Source organism: Mauremys mutica, chromosome 11, assembly GCF_020497125.1.
Source record: "Mauremys mutica isolate MM-2020 ecotype Southern chromosome 11, ASM2049712v1, whole genome shotgun sequence".
Classification (NCBI taxonomy): Eukaryota; Metazoa; Chordata; order Testudines; family Geoemydidae; genus Mauremys; species Mauremys mutica.
In genome coordinates, this window is record NC_059082.1 from 74,331,097 (window position 1) to 74,344,808 (window position 13,712).

General features: G+C 48.8%; 1 protein-coding gene across 3 annotated transcripts in view; it reads right to left on the reverse strand.

Moving 5' to 3' along the window:
• Nucleotides 1-3,246: 3,246 nt before the first annotated feature.
• INTS1 (integrator complex subunit 1) overlaps nucleotides 3,247-13,712 on the reverse strand; it is a 35,688-nt gene continuing 25,222 nt past the window's right edge. For all 3 annotated transcript variants that reach the window (XM_044980421.1, XM_044980422.1, XM_044980423.1), the window contains exons 34-48: nucleotides 13,453-13,633; nucleotides 13,250-13,373; nucleotides 12,369-12,499; nucleotides 12,134-12,221; nucleotides 11,205-11,431; nucleotides 10,018-10,141; nucleotides 9,355-9,488; nucleotides 8,480-8,672; nucleotides 8,113-8,240; nucleotides 7,251-7,363; nucleotides 6,534-6,647; nucleotides 5,349-5,419; nucleotides 4,644-4,735; nucleotides 4,381-4,490; nucleotides 3,247-3,849 (exon numbers count right to left, since the gene is read on the reverse strand). In XM_044980421.1, the coding sequence (XP_044836356.1) occupies nucleotides 3,734-3,849; nucleotides 4,381-4,490; nucleotides 4,644-4,735; nucleotides 5,349-5,419; nucleotides 6,534-6,647; nucleotides 7,251-7,363; nucleotides 8,113-8,240; nucleotides 8,480-8,672; nucleotides 9,355-9,488; nucleotides 10,018-10,141; nucleotides 11,205-11,431; nucleotides 12,134-12,221; nucleotides 12,369-12,499; nucleotides 13,250-13,373; nucleotides 13,453-13,633 (1,946 nt within the window). In that variant the 3' untranslated portion in view covers nucleotides 3,247-3,733. The remainder of the gene's footprint in view (nucleotides 3,850-4,380; nucleotides 4,491-4,643; nucleotides 4,736-5,348; nucleotides 5,420-6,533; nucleotides 6,648-7,250; nucleotides 7,364-8,112; nucleotides 8,241-8,479; nucleotides 8,673-9,354; nucleotides 9,489-10,017; nucleotides 10,142-11,204; nucleotides 11,432-12,133; nucleotides 12,222-12,368; nucleotides 12,500-13,249; nucleotides 13,374-13,452; nucleotides 13,634-13,712) is intronic.

The following is a 13,712-nucleotide window of genomic DNA, read 5'->3' on the forward strand; positions in this document are numbered from 1 at the left end:
TACAGAGCTGGGATATACAAGGTAAAATGCTAGTGGTCTGTAGGTCACTGGGCATCTCTTCCTAGCCCCGCACGTCTAGTGGCTGCCCCACATGGGAGGGGAGTTCTTCTGTAGCTCAGACACTTCTCTCCAGGCTGGCAGCACTCACAAGGCAGCAAACTCAGCTCTTGGGGCAAGATTGTCTATGCCACAGAGCAAAGGTTCAAGGATGCTGGTTTGGCACCTATGCCTCTCTAGCATTTTTGCTCAGAAGAGACCTGCAGCCCAAGGCAGATGAACCATGGTCATGATTCCACTGTGGCCACCCTGGGCTCCTCCAGTAACCATCCATCTATCCCATTTCCAACAAATGAAACCATTTATAAACCTCTCCCTTCACTTCTCTGCCAAGGGAGCTTTTAGCTCACTCTCCTCCAAAGCAGAGGAGGGGTTTACAAGGCCTGCAGTGGATAGTGCTGTCAGTTTAGCTCAGCTGTGCTACTCCCTCTTGGAGGAGGGGAGGAGAGAACCAGCTCAGCCGGACGGAGATGAAACACAGTTATAAACAAGCACTGATTAAAAGGCGGGCCAGTGTCATTCCATCAGTAATGCTGCCGCTAACCGTTTTAGAGCTGTCACTTCTCCTGTCCCAGATAAGAGGGGTTGGGCTCCAGGCCCATCATCCCTGCATTCCACTCCAGCGGCAACATACTCCCCGCCTCGAGCTGTCTCGGCACTTCAAGGTGCCTCGCCTTCAAACCTCTCACACAAAAGCCCCCAAATTAAAAGCACCGGGAACTCAACCTGAAAATTAATACTGGCATGCATTAGTGATCCTATTAGTCTCCTGCCGCAGCAGCCGCGCTGCATTCCCAGCCTCGACGACGGAGCGCAGCTGGAACATCTAACTAGGTAATTCTAGTAGGCTCCAAATATTTATAATGTGTCCATCACCGTAGGATCTAGGCACGGGAGGGGTTGATTCAATGGAATGCACAGAAGGCAGCAAGTCGTAAGTGATGCCTCTTATTCACTGAGATAAACACGAACTCCAGCAAGGCTAGAGGGGCTGCCACTATCCTGCCAGATCAAGTGACTGCACCATTCACATCCTGGCCACCCACGTTTCCTCTCACACTCCCTCCACGTCTGTACTAACTTGCTGGTCTCGAAAGGGAATGGTCCAAAGCCAGGCACATGCAGTGCAGCTGCCCCCACTGCACTCTACCAGCAATCTTGCTTGTCCACAGCACCAAGTCCACGCACCCATCTCTGCCAATGAACCCAGAGTGTGGCCAGGAAACACTTTCTGTTACTCCAGACTGGGACGCCTGCAACATGGCTGTTTGCCAAACACACCTGGGAGACACCTTGTTTTTTGAACAGAGGCAAACTAGCAAATGCGACCAACAACTTGGTGTTTGGTTTCACCCATTTCAATGTTTGTTCAAATGCATTAAAGACTTTGAGATCCAACCCTGCATCTGGGATTTCCAGTGAAATTTCCTTTCTGCAGAGGGGTTCAGGAGCAGGGTACAAGCTGCCCCAGAGCTCAGCCAGTGCACTTCATACTCACCTCCTCTCCCTCTTGCTGTCACCGTCCTCAGACATTCCCACTCCACCTGACAAACCACTCTGCAACGGCTGCTCAAATCCAGCCCTGCAGCCTCCTGACTATTCTTGACCTATACCACTGGGGGAGACACTTGCTTAGTGTGATGAACCGTGTAGAGGTTTCAATGATGCTCAATAAAGGGACTAAGTTCACAGTAGCCAACAGATTTCATCTGTAACCTTTCAGATGTGAACTCAGGGCATTAATCCCACTGTCACTGAGACCCTCAGGGAAAAAAACAAACTATTTTATTGACTTGATCTTCTTCAGCTGTTTCTTCACTTAATTTATTTCTAGTTAACTGTTACAGCCCCTTCACTGGTTGTAAAGCAGATGCTCTGGAAGTCAGGAGTACACTGCATCATTAATTGATGGCTCTGATCTCTTTATTTAAAAGGCCAGGTAAGAGAATGATTGGCTGCGGTTAGTGTTGTTTGGGGTTTTAGATACTCCCCCTTTATCCTTCTCTTAGTGGGTTCCCCTTCCCTGTGAACTCCAACTAGTGAAGAGAGTTGGGGGAAAGACACCAAAGGTGCCTCACATTTTTTCCCAGGGCACATGAAAAGATGCCAGACTAACAGCAGTGGAGAGCAAAGTCTTCTACTTATCCTCAGAGCAGGCAGAGAAAAGGCAGTGGGAGTACAGGCTTCCCCTCTGCTGCCTCAGCCCTGACAGGGGGAGAGTAGTTTAGACGATGTCTACACTGTAAAAAAGTGTTCTTAACTCTGGTTAGCTCACTTGGGTTAAGAAAACAAACACTTTTTTCTGCAGTGTAGACCCTCGGGTCTTGGCTTCTCTGCGGAGAATACTAACAAATGAGTCAATTGTGTTGTGCATCCTTGTCAATCCTTGTCCCACCCATGCATTTCACTGCCCAACAGCAACCAGGGCGCAATGACCGTCTCTACCACCTGCAGACCTAGAGGTGAAAGGATTACTGATTACACTGCATTAAGCCAAACTGCACTGACACCATTCCTGGGGTACAGCAAGAGACCAAGGGGAAGGAAATAGGACAGCCGGCCTATTAAGCAGAGACTAAGGAAATGTGTTTAATTGACAGGGGAGGGGGGAACCTACTAGTCTCTGGCTCCTGCTGTCAGGGTATCCACACTGAAGGACCAAGCCACATGGCCTGCCCTCCCACCTGGAGATAAGGAATCTGTCTGCAGGGATACTGGTGCACTGAGTAAATGGCAGAGTCCAAGGGAAACTGGTTGTTGGGTCATCAAAGATGCTTTCTGTGTATACTCTGCTGCCATGGAGGTGTTTCTGTGGGTGCAGCAAGGCACCCTTTGTTGACATACAAAACTAATAATTAACAGTAATCCCTAATGTGGCAGCTCTGGCTGCCACGGCACAAGCATGGAAGGCCGATCCAGCAGATGCTGGGCCCACCTCCATATCCTCCAGAATGGTTTTCTGCTTGTGTAGCAGAAGGAACAAGGAGCAAACAAACCCTTCTGGCAAAGAAGAAGAGTCCGCTTTGGCTGTAGAGGGCTGCAAGTAGGTTTTCTGTAAAAGTCCTGTCTTGCGGAACAGCCGTCCAAAGAAAAGATGGAGAGAGAGCCTAGAGAGGTACTCAGAGAAGGACCGAGCCTAACGCCGAGAAGCAGTAATGCCGGCAGGGAGCAGAGAAAGGAAGCCTAATGGGAATTAGAAGAGTTTTAATTTAAAAAGGAATCACAAACAGTAACAATGAGTCTCTTGCTCTGTACAGATTTCTGTGTTCTCTCCAACATGCGAAGGACAATCCAGAGGTCCAAGCTTAGAGAGCCCCATGGCAACTCTCCCTTCCCCTACGCCAAATGCTATGGCCTCCTGGATGTGAGATGGTGATTGAAGTCATAGCCAGGGCCCAACAGAAAGTGGTAAATGCCATCCAAGATCCCAAGGACATGGTCCCTTGTAATACGCCATGCACAGAAGCCCTTTTGCTCCCACCGAAGTGATGTCCTAAGTAGGATCTATCCCTGTATTCCTTCAATCAGACCCCGGGCATGAGCTCTCCTTCTTCTGCTTAGGCCGGCCATCCATGGTCACACTCTCTTGTCCCCCGCAGCCTGTGGGCTGGAATACAAGTGCTTCCTCACAGCGATTCAATTCAACCGGACAAATCAGTTCCCAGGGCATTGATGTTCACATCATGGCTTCCATATGCAGAACCTTCAAGGCCTCTGAAATCTGTGAGCTGGTGTCTATCTGTCCATACATCCCAACCAGAAAGGCCCTGTGCAATAATACTGCTGCATGCTCTGCGAAGGGGAAAAGAGAAGGGTAAGAGAACTGGTCTAACCAGTAACAATCATACGGGCACACAGGAAGTGCTAGGACTAGTCCCAGCAAGAGAAACATCAGTGCAGCGAAACTAAGTTTTAAACTCTCCAGATGGGGAAACGCAGGAACTACACGCCATCACCCCCAGGCATACAATTAACACTCCAGACAAGTATCTGATGGATACAAAGCACCTTAACTCAAAGAGGAAAATTGCTACATGATCAGAACTATTTGAGAGAGAAGCCAATGCTGGCAACGCGGGGACTCCTTGAAATAAATCCCTTCCATGGCGTTCAGAGCGAAGCTGCCACTGGCACTGGGCAGGCCAGCAAATAGCACCGAACCATGCACCAATGTCTATCGAGAACTTCCCAGGAAATTCCAGTTTCCAACACAGACAAAAATAAATCCGACACTGAAAGCAGTTGAAGGAGATCCCCTGGGAAATCAGTTTCCAGCCTCTCACAGCTGAGTGTGCAGCAGTAAATGCAGAAGCCTAGACCTACCTTGGCAGAGAAGGGTGTATTCAGGCAGGTGTCTCAGCGCTGTCTGCACCACCTCAAAGTCTCGGCTGCCAAGACAGTACATGAAAGTGGGGAGGAAGTCAGCAGCAATGCTGGGAACAAAACATAGCACCGTCACTACAATCTCCACTCTTAGCATCAAGAGAGCGAGAGAGCCGTACACAGGACAATGCAGGGCGCATGGCTGACAGAGGAGGAAGTGACTCAGGAGAAGCCTGGCATTCATGGACACCTCCATTTCTCACCTGGGGTTGTTCTGAATTGAGCGCAGAGCCAGGCTGAAGGCCAGATTCCGGCAGGACTCTTCTGAAGAGCTCATCAACTTTTGCAGGTTAGTCTGAGAGGAGAAAAGGCTGATCAACAAGAGATCCCATGGCGACACTGAGAACAAGCCCTTCAGACTCACATTACCACCCGCGTGGCATTGCTCCAGCCCGCTACCCATCTATCTGGCAGGTTAATGCTGAGCCAGGGTCACGTGCAGTGGATTTCTATCTGTAAGATCAGTCAGTTGTGAGCGCTTTAAGGATCCAGAGTGTTTTTTCTCTTGCTCTACACAAGGCAATTGGATCTACATCCATTTCCCTGGTCCCTCACTAAGTTTTTCCTGCAGAACTGTTCCCCTTTCTCTCTAGACTGATATTATGAGGTGACAGGGACCCAGCGTAATGAAGAGAAGGCGAGGGAAAGCGTGTGTGTGTATGTATGTGAGAGAGCACACACATGTGTAAAACGCTTAGTGCACACACTCATGTGGCAGCTGAAGGTCTAAACTAACTGAGAAGGTAATTCCTCAGAACTGGCCTACCCAGAGACACCTTGATAATGACCTGATAAAGCAGAGGGAAGGGAACACCTGAATAAACTGTGCAAGGTAGATTCTGCTGCAAGGAATCCCCCATCACAGCAAGTGAACTTCCAGTGGCAACTTCTGGGCTACATATACTCACAGCAAAAAAGGAGAGAATTTCTGGTCTCCGTCTGGACATCTCATCAATGTCACTCAGCACCTCCAGGATATCTGGGGGGAAAGCCATAGATGGAAAAGGGTAACCTTCCTTCACTGATCCAACCAACACAGTGGAGTCAGCAAAGCCCCCAAAGGAACATCTGTCTCAAACACAAGAGTCCTCTGCTGAGCTATAAAGTCTTTCAACCTGGCATACAAAGCTAAAAGACAGAGATGATGCTTCAAAGAGGATCTTAGAAGGATGCTCTGTACTATGGATCAACACCTCCAGAACTGCCCCAGCAGAGGCTAGCATTGCTGTCTGTGGCAAGTTTCAGTTCTGGATCAATTTCTATTGCAACAGTGAGTGATCTTTATATAAGGCCTCATACCCCAACATCTTGACAAGCGAATCTGCAAACCATGCACACGCAAGGTTCACTTCCCCTATTTCCGAGTTGGCCAGCAGTGGGCTAACCCCACACAGTAATGTCACAGATCAGCATAGTGAAGAATACTGGATGTAAATGATATTAAAAGAACCGTAGAGAAGCAAACTGTAGCTCCCTAGGATGCTATGCTAACAGCCTGAACTTCTGTGGAGAGCACAAAGGGATTTTTGATAACCAAAAATGGGGAGCTGGAACTTAAAGTTTTACATCTCATCCAAAAGACGGCACTTCCAGCAACACCGCACCCCAAATGCAGTGCTGGCACACTGGTTCAGTACTGACCCTTAGCAAAGTACTACCCAGTGAATCAACCACACCACTTCCCAGAGCACCTCAGTTGTCCTGGGAGGTGGTCTCCCATCCAAACAACCTTGTTTAGCTCATGAGATGCAAGAAGATCATGTTTCATCATAGTGGCTTTAGGAGACTTGCAGCTTCTCTTACAGGGACCGCATGGTTTCGAAGCCCATAGGCTATGGTTTCAATTCTAGATGAACTTGTCTGGCTGTGGGCGGCTTCCCTGCACAGGGCTCATGGCTGCAAGCCAGCTTCTCCTGTCCCAGCCAAATACCAGTTCAGGTGATTTTTGTCTATATGCTCCCTGTAGTTCTGGTCTAACATTCTCGGGAAGTGTGGCTGGGAGCAGCTACCATGTTCCAGCCCAGGGGAGCTGAGTAGAGTGATTCCTGTCTGTAAAGTCTATGAGGTGCTCTGGGAAAGCTGTCCCCACTTACCTTCCACAGCCTGGCCCCTGGAGAGTCTCTTCATGTATGGGGCCATTTCCGCTGGAGTGAGGGGAGTGAAGAGGGACACACTAACCAGGGGCAGAGAGCCGGTGGCTGCTTCATCTGAGACAGAGAGAAATAGTTAACTCCCAGTCATTCTCTGCACATTTAAAATGAAGGCAAATCTGGCACTCCCAGCCAATGGATTACATCACTGCATACTGTCCCCTTCCCATGGCATCTGCTCAGAGAGGAAAGGGAGAGGTAACTATCCTTAGCACCTGTAACACCCACAGAATTTCCTAAGGGACAATCCTATCAGAAGTCAGGATGATGTCTATGAGCAAGGAAGGAGCAGATGTATCCTTAGGAGATCTTCCTGAAGGAATAGCCTGAAGACAAGCAGAGGAGAGCAGACTCCCTAGCAATATATACCTTTGGTGCTGCTATTCCACTGCACTGGGAAGCTCCAAGAGTTATGACAAGTGAGAAGTCTGCGTTTACCCCTTCCCAGGCACTGGTTTTACTACTGCTGACCAGTTCCTCACAAGAATGTCTATGAGGACACAACCTTCACTCTCAGTTCCTTTTCGTCCCCCCTTCACTGTCCTATTAGGGCTGGGAGTGCAGAGCTCAGGATTAAGTCCACATAGAAGCAAGAGAACTCCAAAGCATAGCACAGGGGTAGGGATCACTGATCTAGCCCAAAGAGTTACACATACTCACCATCCTTTTCTTCTTCAGAGCCTCTGTCCAAGACACCACTCTTACTGGGCAAGCTCAGCCCAGCCAGGAGCGATTTCAGCATCACGAGGTCACTGTTATCTGATGACAGGTCACTAAGGTGAAAGAAAAGGCATCTCTGGCATAAAACAGCAACCATCAGCTCAACATCCAGGTGTGAGAAGGAACAAGTTGAGGGTACATGTATGAATGTGATCGTGTGAGGAAGAGGAGCAAAGTAACTGTGGGGGAAGGAGATAAAGGGTAGAGAAGACAGAATCAAGCAGCGGACAAAGAGGCATCAGCAGACGAGACAGAAAACTGACAGTAGCCAGAACTGCTGAAGCAGCTATGGCAACTCCAGTTCCCTTACTCCAAGGGGGTGTCCCGTGTACTTGCAGATGGGACCCTGTATCCACTAGTCTGGGGGAGAACTCTGCTGCTGCCTGCCTGGAAACATGCAGTGTCCTATGTGTGAGAGTTAGGAAACCTAGGTTCAATTCCTGGAGTCTGTGTGAGCTGCAGCCAGTCTCTGAACTGTCCTGTCCCTCATTTTTCCCCATCTGTAAAAGGGACACTATTGTTCATGTACCATTTAAAAGCACATGGAAATCTCCAGGGTAAAAGCACGGTAATAAAAGCTAAATAGTAACTTTGCTCTTGTTGTTTCCTATCTGGTTAGGAGACTGTGACTCCAGCAATTAATTTATTTTTAAGGTGGACAGCAATCCCAACAGATGGCCCTTTGCCTGTGTATCACCAAAAACGACTGAATTTGCTGGCAGACAATTAATGCCAGGTAGCTGGGCAGTCACAGCTGGGAGGCACCAGAGCAAGGAGAGTAAGGTCAGAACAGAACACTTACTGGAGCGGGTCAGAATGTTTCTGCAGGAAAGAGACAGCTGCCTGGGCATTGCACGTGATGTACTTGTGAATGAACTGGACGAACTTGGTGATGAAGGCAGCCAGATGACGTGAGGACTTCCTGTAATTCTGGAGGGATGGAGGGAGACCACACTTAACCGAAAGCACTAACACCCACAGGGAGCCTGAAATCCACATGCTGTCATTCCCCTCCCCATTCATGCACACTGCCATGTATTTGTACAGGCACACACAGTATACACACATGTAAAGTGTGACACACAGCACCCTGAGATGGTCAGACACCAACTTCTCTCCCTAGTGCTTGGCTGGCTGTATGTAGTCTGTAAAAGGCAATGTTCTCCTACCAGCAGCAGGCGAATGAAGGAGAGAAGACAATCCCATAGCGCCCCCTGGCGCTCACTCTGGAACACCTGTGGCTGAAGCAGCTCCAGGATCCCCAGGACATGGATGAAGAAAGTCAGGTGGTTCTGTTGTCGAAACTCCTGAAAATTGAGATGTACCCGCCCATGAAGCAGAGCTGCGATCATTGGCAAGTGTCTGAAATGCAAAAGTAAAGCATTAAATTCCAAAGCCCTCCCAGAGCAACTGAGTAACAGAATCAACCGTAAGATATTCAGCTCATCCTTCTCCTCAACCTCTGCAAGATTTCATGCTCTGATCCCTATGTCCACGACCAGACAAATCCCCCCTTCCCTCCATCTCTCTCTCCTCTGCAAGATTTCATGCTCTGATCCCTATGTCCACGACCAGACAAATCCTACTTCCCACCACAATTCTCTCCTCTGCAAGATTTCATGCTCTGATCCCTATGTCCACGACCAGACAAATCCCCCTTCACTCCACATCTCTCTCCTCTGCAAGATTTCATGCTCTGATCCGTATGTCCACGACCAGACAAATCCCCCTTCCCTCCATCTCTCTCTCCTCTGCAAGATTTCAGACAAATCCCACTTCCCACCACATTTCTCTTCTCTGCTGCCCACCTCCAAGGGACTCCTTTACTAGCAGAGGCATCACCTCATCAGGAGAGACAACCAGCAAATGGCTTGAGTGGGTCTGCTACCCATATAATTTCTTCTATACACAGGAGCATGCGCCAAGGCTATAATCGGGTTTGCAGTGGGAATGTCGTTCTCGTTCTGGAGTGAGTGCTAATACTGACACAGAGGTCCAGCTGAAAAGGCTCCAGCCACAGGCCTGGTGAAGAGAAGGGCAGTACCTAAGCAGAAGGATGGGGTGAGCCACAGCTAGCTTCCTGCATGCCATGTTGGCATCCCACACACGGCTCTCAGCTGACTTGGAATCGCTGGCTTCTGCGAGGAGGGTGATGAATCTGTGAACCAGGGCATCAAGCTAGAAAGAATCACAAGTAAGAAAACAAAGTTCAGTGGAGGAGCAAGTCTTCAGCCTATTGGTGGGGTTCCAAGTCTCCTTTTAAGTAGGGAGTGGGTTAAAAAAAATTAAATTTGATTTTCAGGTGAGACTTGGGATAAGCCATCAACCTTCCAACTAGCAAGGGATCTACGGTACCAAGTCCCGAATGGCATGAAAGCAGGAACTGAAGGCTGCACATTTCTCCTTCTCAGATAACAACAAGGTGTCTAACATAATTGGGAGAATGCAGGCGTGTTAATTAAGCCTTTTTCACACAGGAAAAAACCTGCAGTCTTTAGATTGCCGGGGTTTAGACAAGGACAAAAATGTTAAAAGTCCAGTGTGTTCTGGAGTTAAGGCAAGCAGAAGGTGGGAGCTCCACATGGGATCAAGATGAAGAAAGTTACAGTCCAAGGCAGTATGTTCATTCTTCTTGCCACCTGCCTATCAACTCAGCTCCAGTGCTAGTAACCATACTCTCTTGCCTCTATGTCCCTTTACTCCTTACTTTGCAGGTACTGCTGTCTGCAGCTCCTTCCCTGGTCAGCAGTGTCTCAGGCACGGGCACGAGGAGCTCTGGCAGCTGCAGGTAGATCTGCAGGAGAAGGTCCTGGCAGCGTTTTCCCACTGAGCTGAAAGAGAAAAGAGATGACAATACATGGTTACATCCCTAGGCCCAGGAGAGAGTGTCTGACGCATATCAGAGGCCTTAATATCCACACTCAGCTCCTCCCCAGCTGCACATACTGAACAGCTAGAGGCAAATAACTACAACCACCACCGTGCTGCTGTCTTAATAGCACTTCAGTCTTCGATAGCCTTCTTAGAGCTGCCTGCTTTTCAGAGCAGTCCCATGGAGCTTTTCAGTGAGACTGCCTCCGATTCTCTAGCAGAAAGCACTGCAATTGTAAAGCTGCCACTGGGCATATGGCAACCAGGAAGTTCCTCTTAAAATCCCAGAAAGCAGAGTTTCCACACAACATCGGTGTTAAAAATGCAAATCCTACCATCAAAGAGTGAATCCCTCATTTAAAAAGTAATTGTAGTCAAAAGTCATTATACAAAATGGCCCATTCTGACTCAGCACACCTGCTCTCCACATGGCTGAGTCACATCCTGCATCAGCAGGGGGACAGACCAGATAACCTAGAAAGTCTTTTCCAGCTCTACCATAGACGAGTCCAGGATTTAGATCGGCTAGATTTACTGACATATATATGCTCTCTTCCCGTTAGCACTGCAGAGCCCGTATAGCTACAGAGAGCAGGCTGGGCTCCATTCTGCCTTCAGCACAATCATCAAAACAGTCAGCTCAGTTCCAGCTGCAGAACGGATTACCAGCGACAATGGTACCAGGTAGAGAGAACATCACTTGACTTCCAGTTCCAGGGGGGTGGGAGGATGGCTGCAGGGCTGGCAGCTAGAGAAACACTTTTTGATTTGTAAAATGGAGCAATTTGATCTTGAATTATAGAAGAGAGAAATACAGATGCCCACAGTGTCACATTCAGAGTCAAAATGTTTCCAAGCTGACACGAAGGTAACATACCGGGCAGTTTCTAGATGCATCCCGAAATGCAGCAATCCTAGCAAAGCAGCCTTGGCAAGCCTCATTTGGGTCACCTGGCCGCCCAAATAGCCACCTACATAACTGCTGAGTGCGAGCCAAGCTGCCATTCGTTTTTGCATCCTCACCTGCTGCCCCACTGCTGGATACAGCCTGTCAGATACTCTGTTACTTTTTTAATACTCTCCAGGTCTCCATGACAACAGCTGAGCAACAGGGGTAGCCGTGATTGGATGAGCGTGCAGGAGGCTTCCTCTGTATTCTGGCTTCTGGTTTCCGACTCAGCCAAGATCAGCTCAACCAAACTGATCAACTCTGACGCCTTTAACTGGAGCACGAACTCCTCTCGACGTTTCTGTAACACAGCACGGACAGTCTCAAGGTGAGTCCCGGGGCAAGGGCTGGCCAATAGCCTTAGTCACATGGTCTCAAACAGGAAGATAATCTTTTACATCACAAAAGCTCCCTTTGTACCCTGCTTAAAAACTGCACCATGCCCAGGGCTCACCCGCCCCAAAAAACGACGGGCTTTGCACCTTCCTCCTGTACCTCAATTGTTCACAATGCATCTACTTCCATCCCTTGGCAACTGGCTAGGAAGGAACTGACAATTCATCCACTACACAAACTGGGTCAAAGAGCTCCTCACTGGGGGTGGCTTGCACTTCCCAACCCAAAGGAGGAATTATTCTTTCACTCCATCTGTACTTGCCTACCGGGCAGTTAGTTCTGCAAAGGTGTAGCTATGTGGCTACATTTTCACTACAACTCCTAACAGCCTCTGCAAGAGCTACAACCAGAAATTTGTTTTGCTGCAGTGAAAGTTTTACGTCTGAGGAAATTTACATTTATTTGTATCAGAGTCTGAACCAAAATTGTGAATCACCATCTCCATGTGTAACTGTAGCACAGCAGATTACAAACGTGCTGGGGAGCAGGCAGCAAATCTGCTATTATACTCCTTGGTCCCCCAAGACACCATGGAAAATCAGGCAGTATGAAAAGCACCTTCCCTTCTCCCATCCTGAGAGGGACTGTGCAGGATTTAAACCACTACCTGAGGAGTTCTCTGGTCCCTTCCCTGCCAGATCCGAGGGATGTGAATACAGGCCCACAAGAAATCTAAGGATGCAGTCGGGTCAAACCTGCCAGAAGACAGAAAAATGTCAATGGGTTCGAGAGCAAGTTTGAGATTAGAGACACCACAGCGAGACACCATAGCCCTGAGTCGACGGATTCTCCAAATCACTAGTGCGCTGGAAGAATATAATATTGGTACCTGAAAGACTCACCTTTGCTCCCGGTTTTTGCAAAGCAGAATCCTAATGCACTGGTGCAGTGTTGTCCAGCTGGACTGGTGAGTTAGGAGAGCCAACAGATATGGGCGAAAAGAGAGCACCTGAGACCCAGAATAACCTTTAGTCTGGAGAGAACAGGGAGAGATGGAAATATGAATCCATTTTAGGACACTTAGGTAGAGGGGGTAGGAGTAGCACAGGAGGGCTCAGATACAGATCGTGCATGGAACATGGAAAATGAGGACTAGAGCAGCAGTGAAGCTTAATAGTTAGAGCAAGTGATCAGAAGCCAAGACTGATGGGTTCCAGTCTTGACTCTGGCCCTGCATGTTCCTGGGCAAGTAATCCTCTCCAAACCTCTGTTTGCCCATCTGTAAAATGGTGAGAAAACCTAGCCACAGGTCTGTTGTGGACTAAGTAACTGATATCTGTACAGTGCTGTGAGAGCTTGGGAGAAGGGGGCTACAGAAATGCCAAGATTCCAGGATGGCAGTGATATGGAGTGCAAAATCCCACCCAGAGAAGAATTCACTACAGGCCCTCAGAGACAGACTGTCCTGCTCTGGAATTGGCATCACTGTGTATAGCAGTGGTCTCCAACCTTTTTATGGCCAAGATCACTTTTTGAATTTAAGGGAAACCCAGGATCTACCCCGCCCCTTCCCCGAGGCCCCGCCCACTAGGGAGATCCTCTAGGATCGACCAGTCGATTGTGATTAACCGGTTGGTGACCACTGGCGTACAGTGTGCTCTTATCAGTGGAGCAGAACAGACCCTTTCTCCCACTAGAACAGACTGAGGGATTCAGACTTGAAGGCTGCGACTAAAGAAAGGGGCGTCTGTTTAAGATTAATTCCTGGCTGAGAGATTCTTACCTTGTTCCAGGAGAACAGCAACTTTTGCTGGAGGTCTGGGCAGCTGCTGATTACTTCAGGGTCCAGCATCTCCAGCCAGTCATTGAAAAGGCCCGAGGAGGGCCCTAGACGAGCAGCTTCAGCACTAAGAGCACAGTACAAGTATCAGGAAAGGTGCCCCAAAACCAGACCGAGTGACCAATACCAACCATCCCAAGACTCACCTGCTGCTATCCAACTCCTTCTTCACAGGTGTCTCCTCTTTCTCCTGGAGTAGTAGAGAACTCACCACAGCAATTGGTCTCATGGCAGGGAACCTGGCTGTAGTCTCAATGGTAACCGAGAAGAGGACAGTCAGAAGCTCCTCCAGGTAAGGAGAGCGTGTTTCAATCAGACCTTGAAGGACTAACAGAGGGAGAAAGAGAGACTGCTCTCAGGAGCTTTTGGAAGCAGCGGGGAGTTGGGGAGCCAGATGATTGTATCT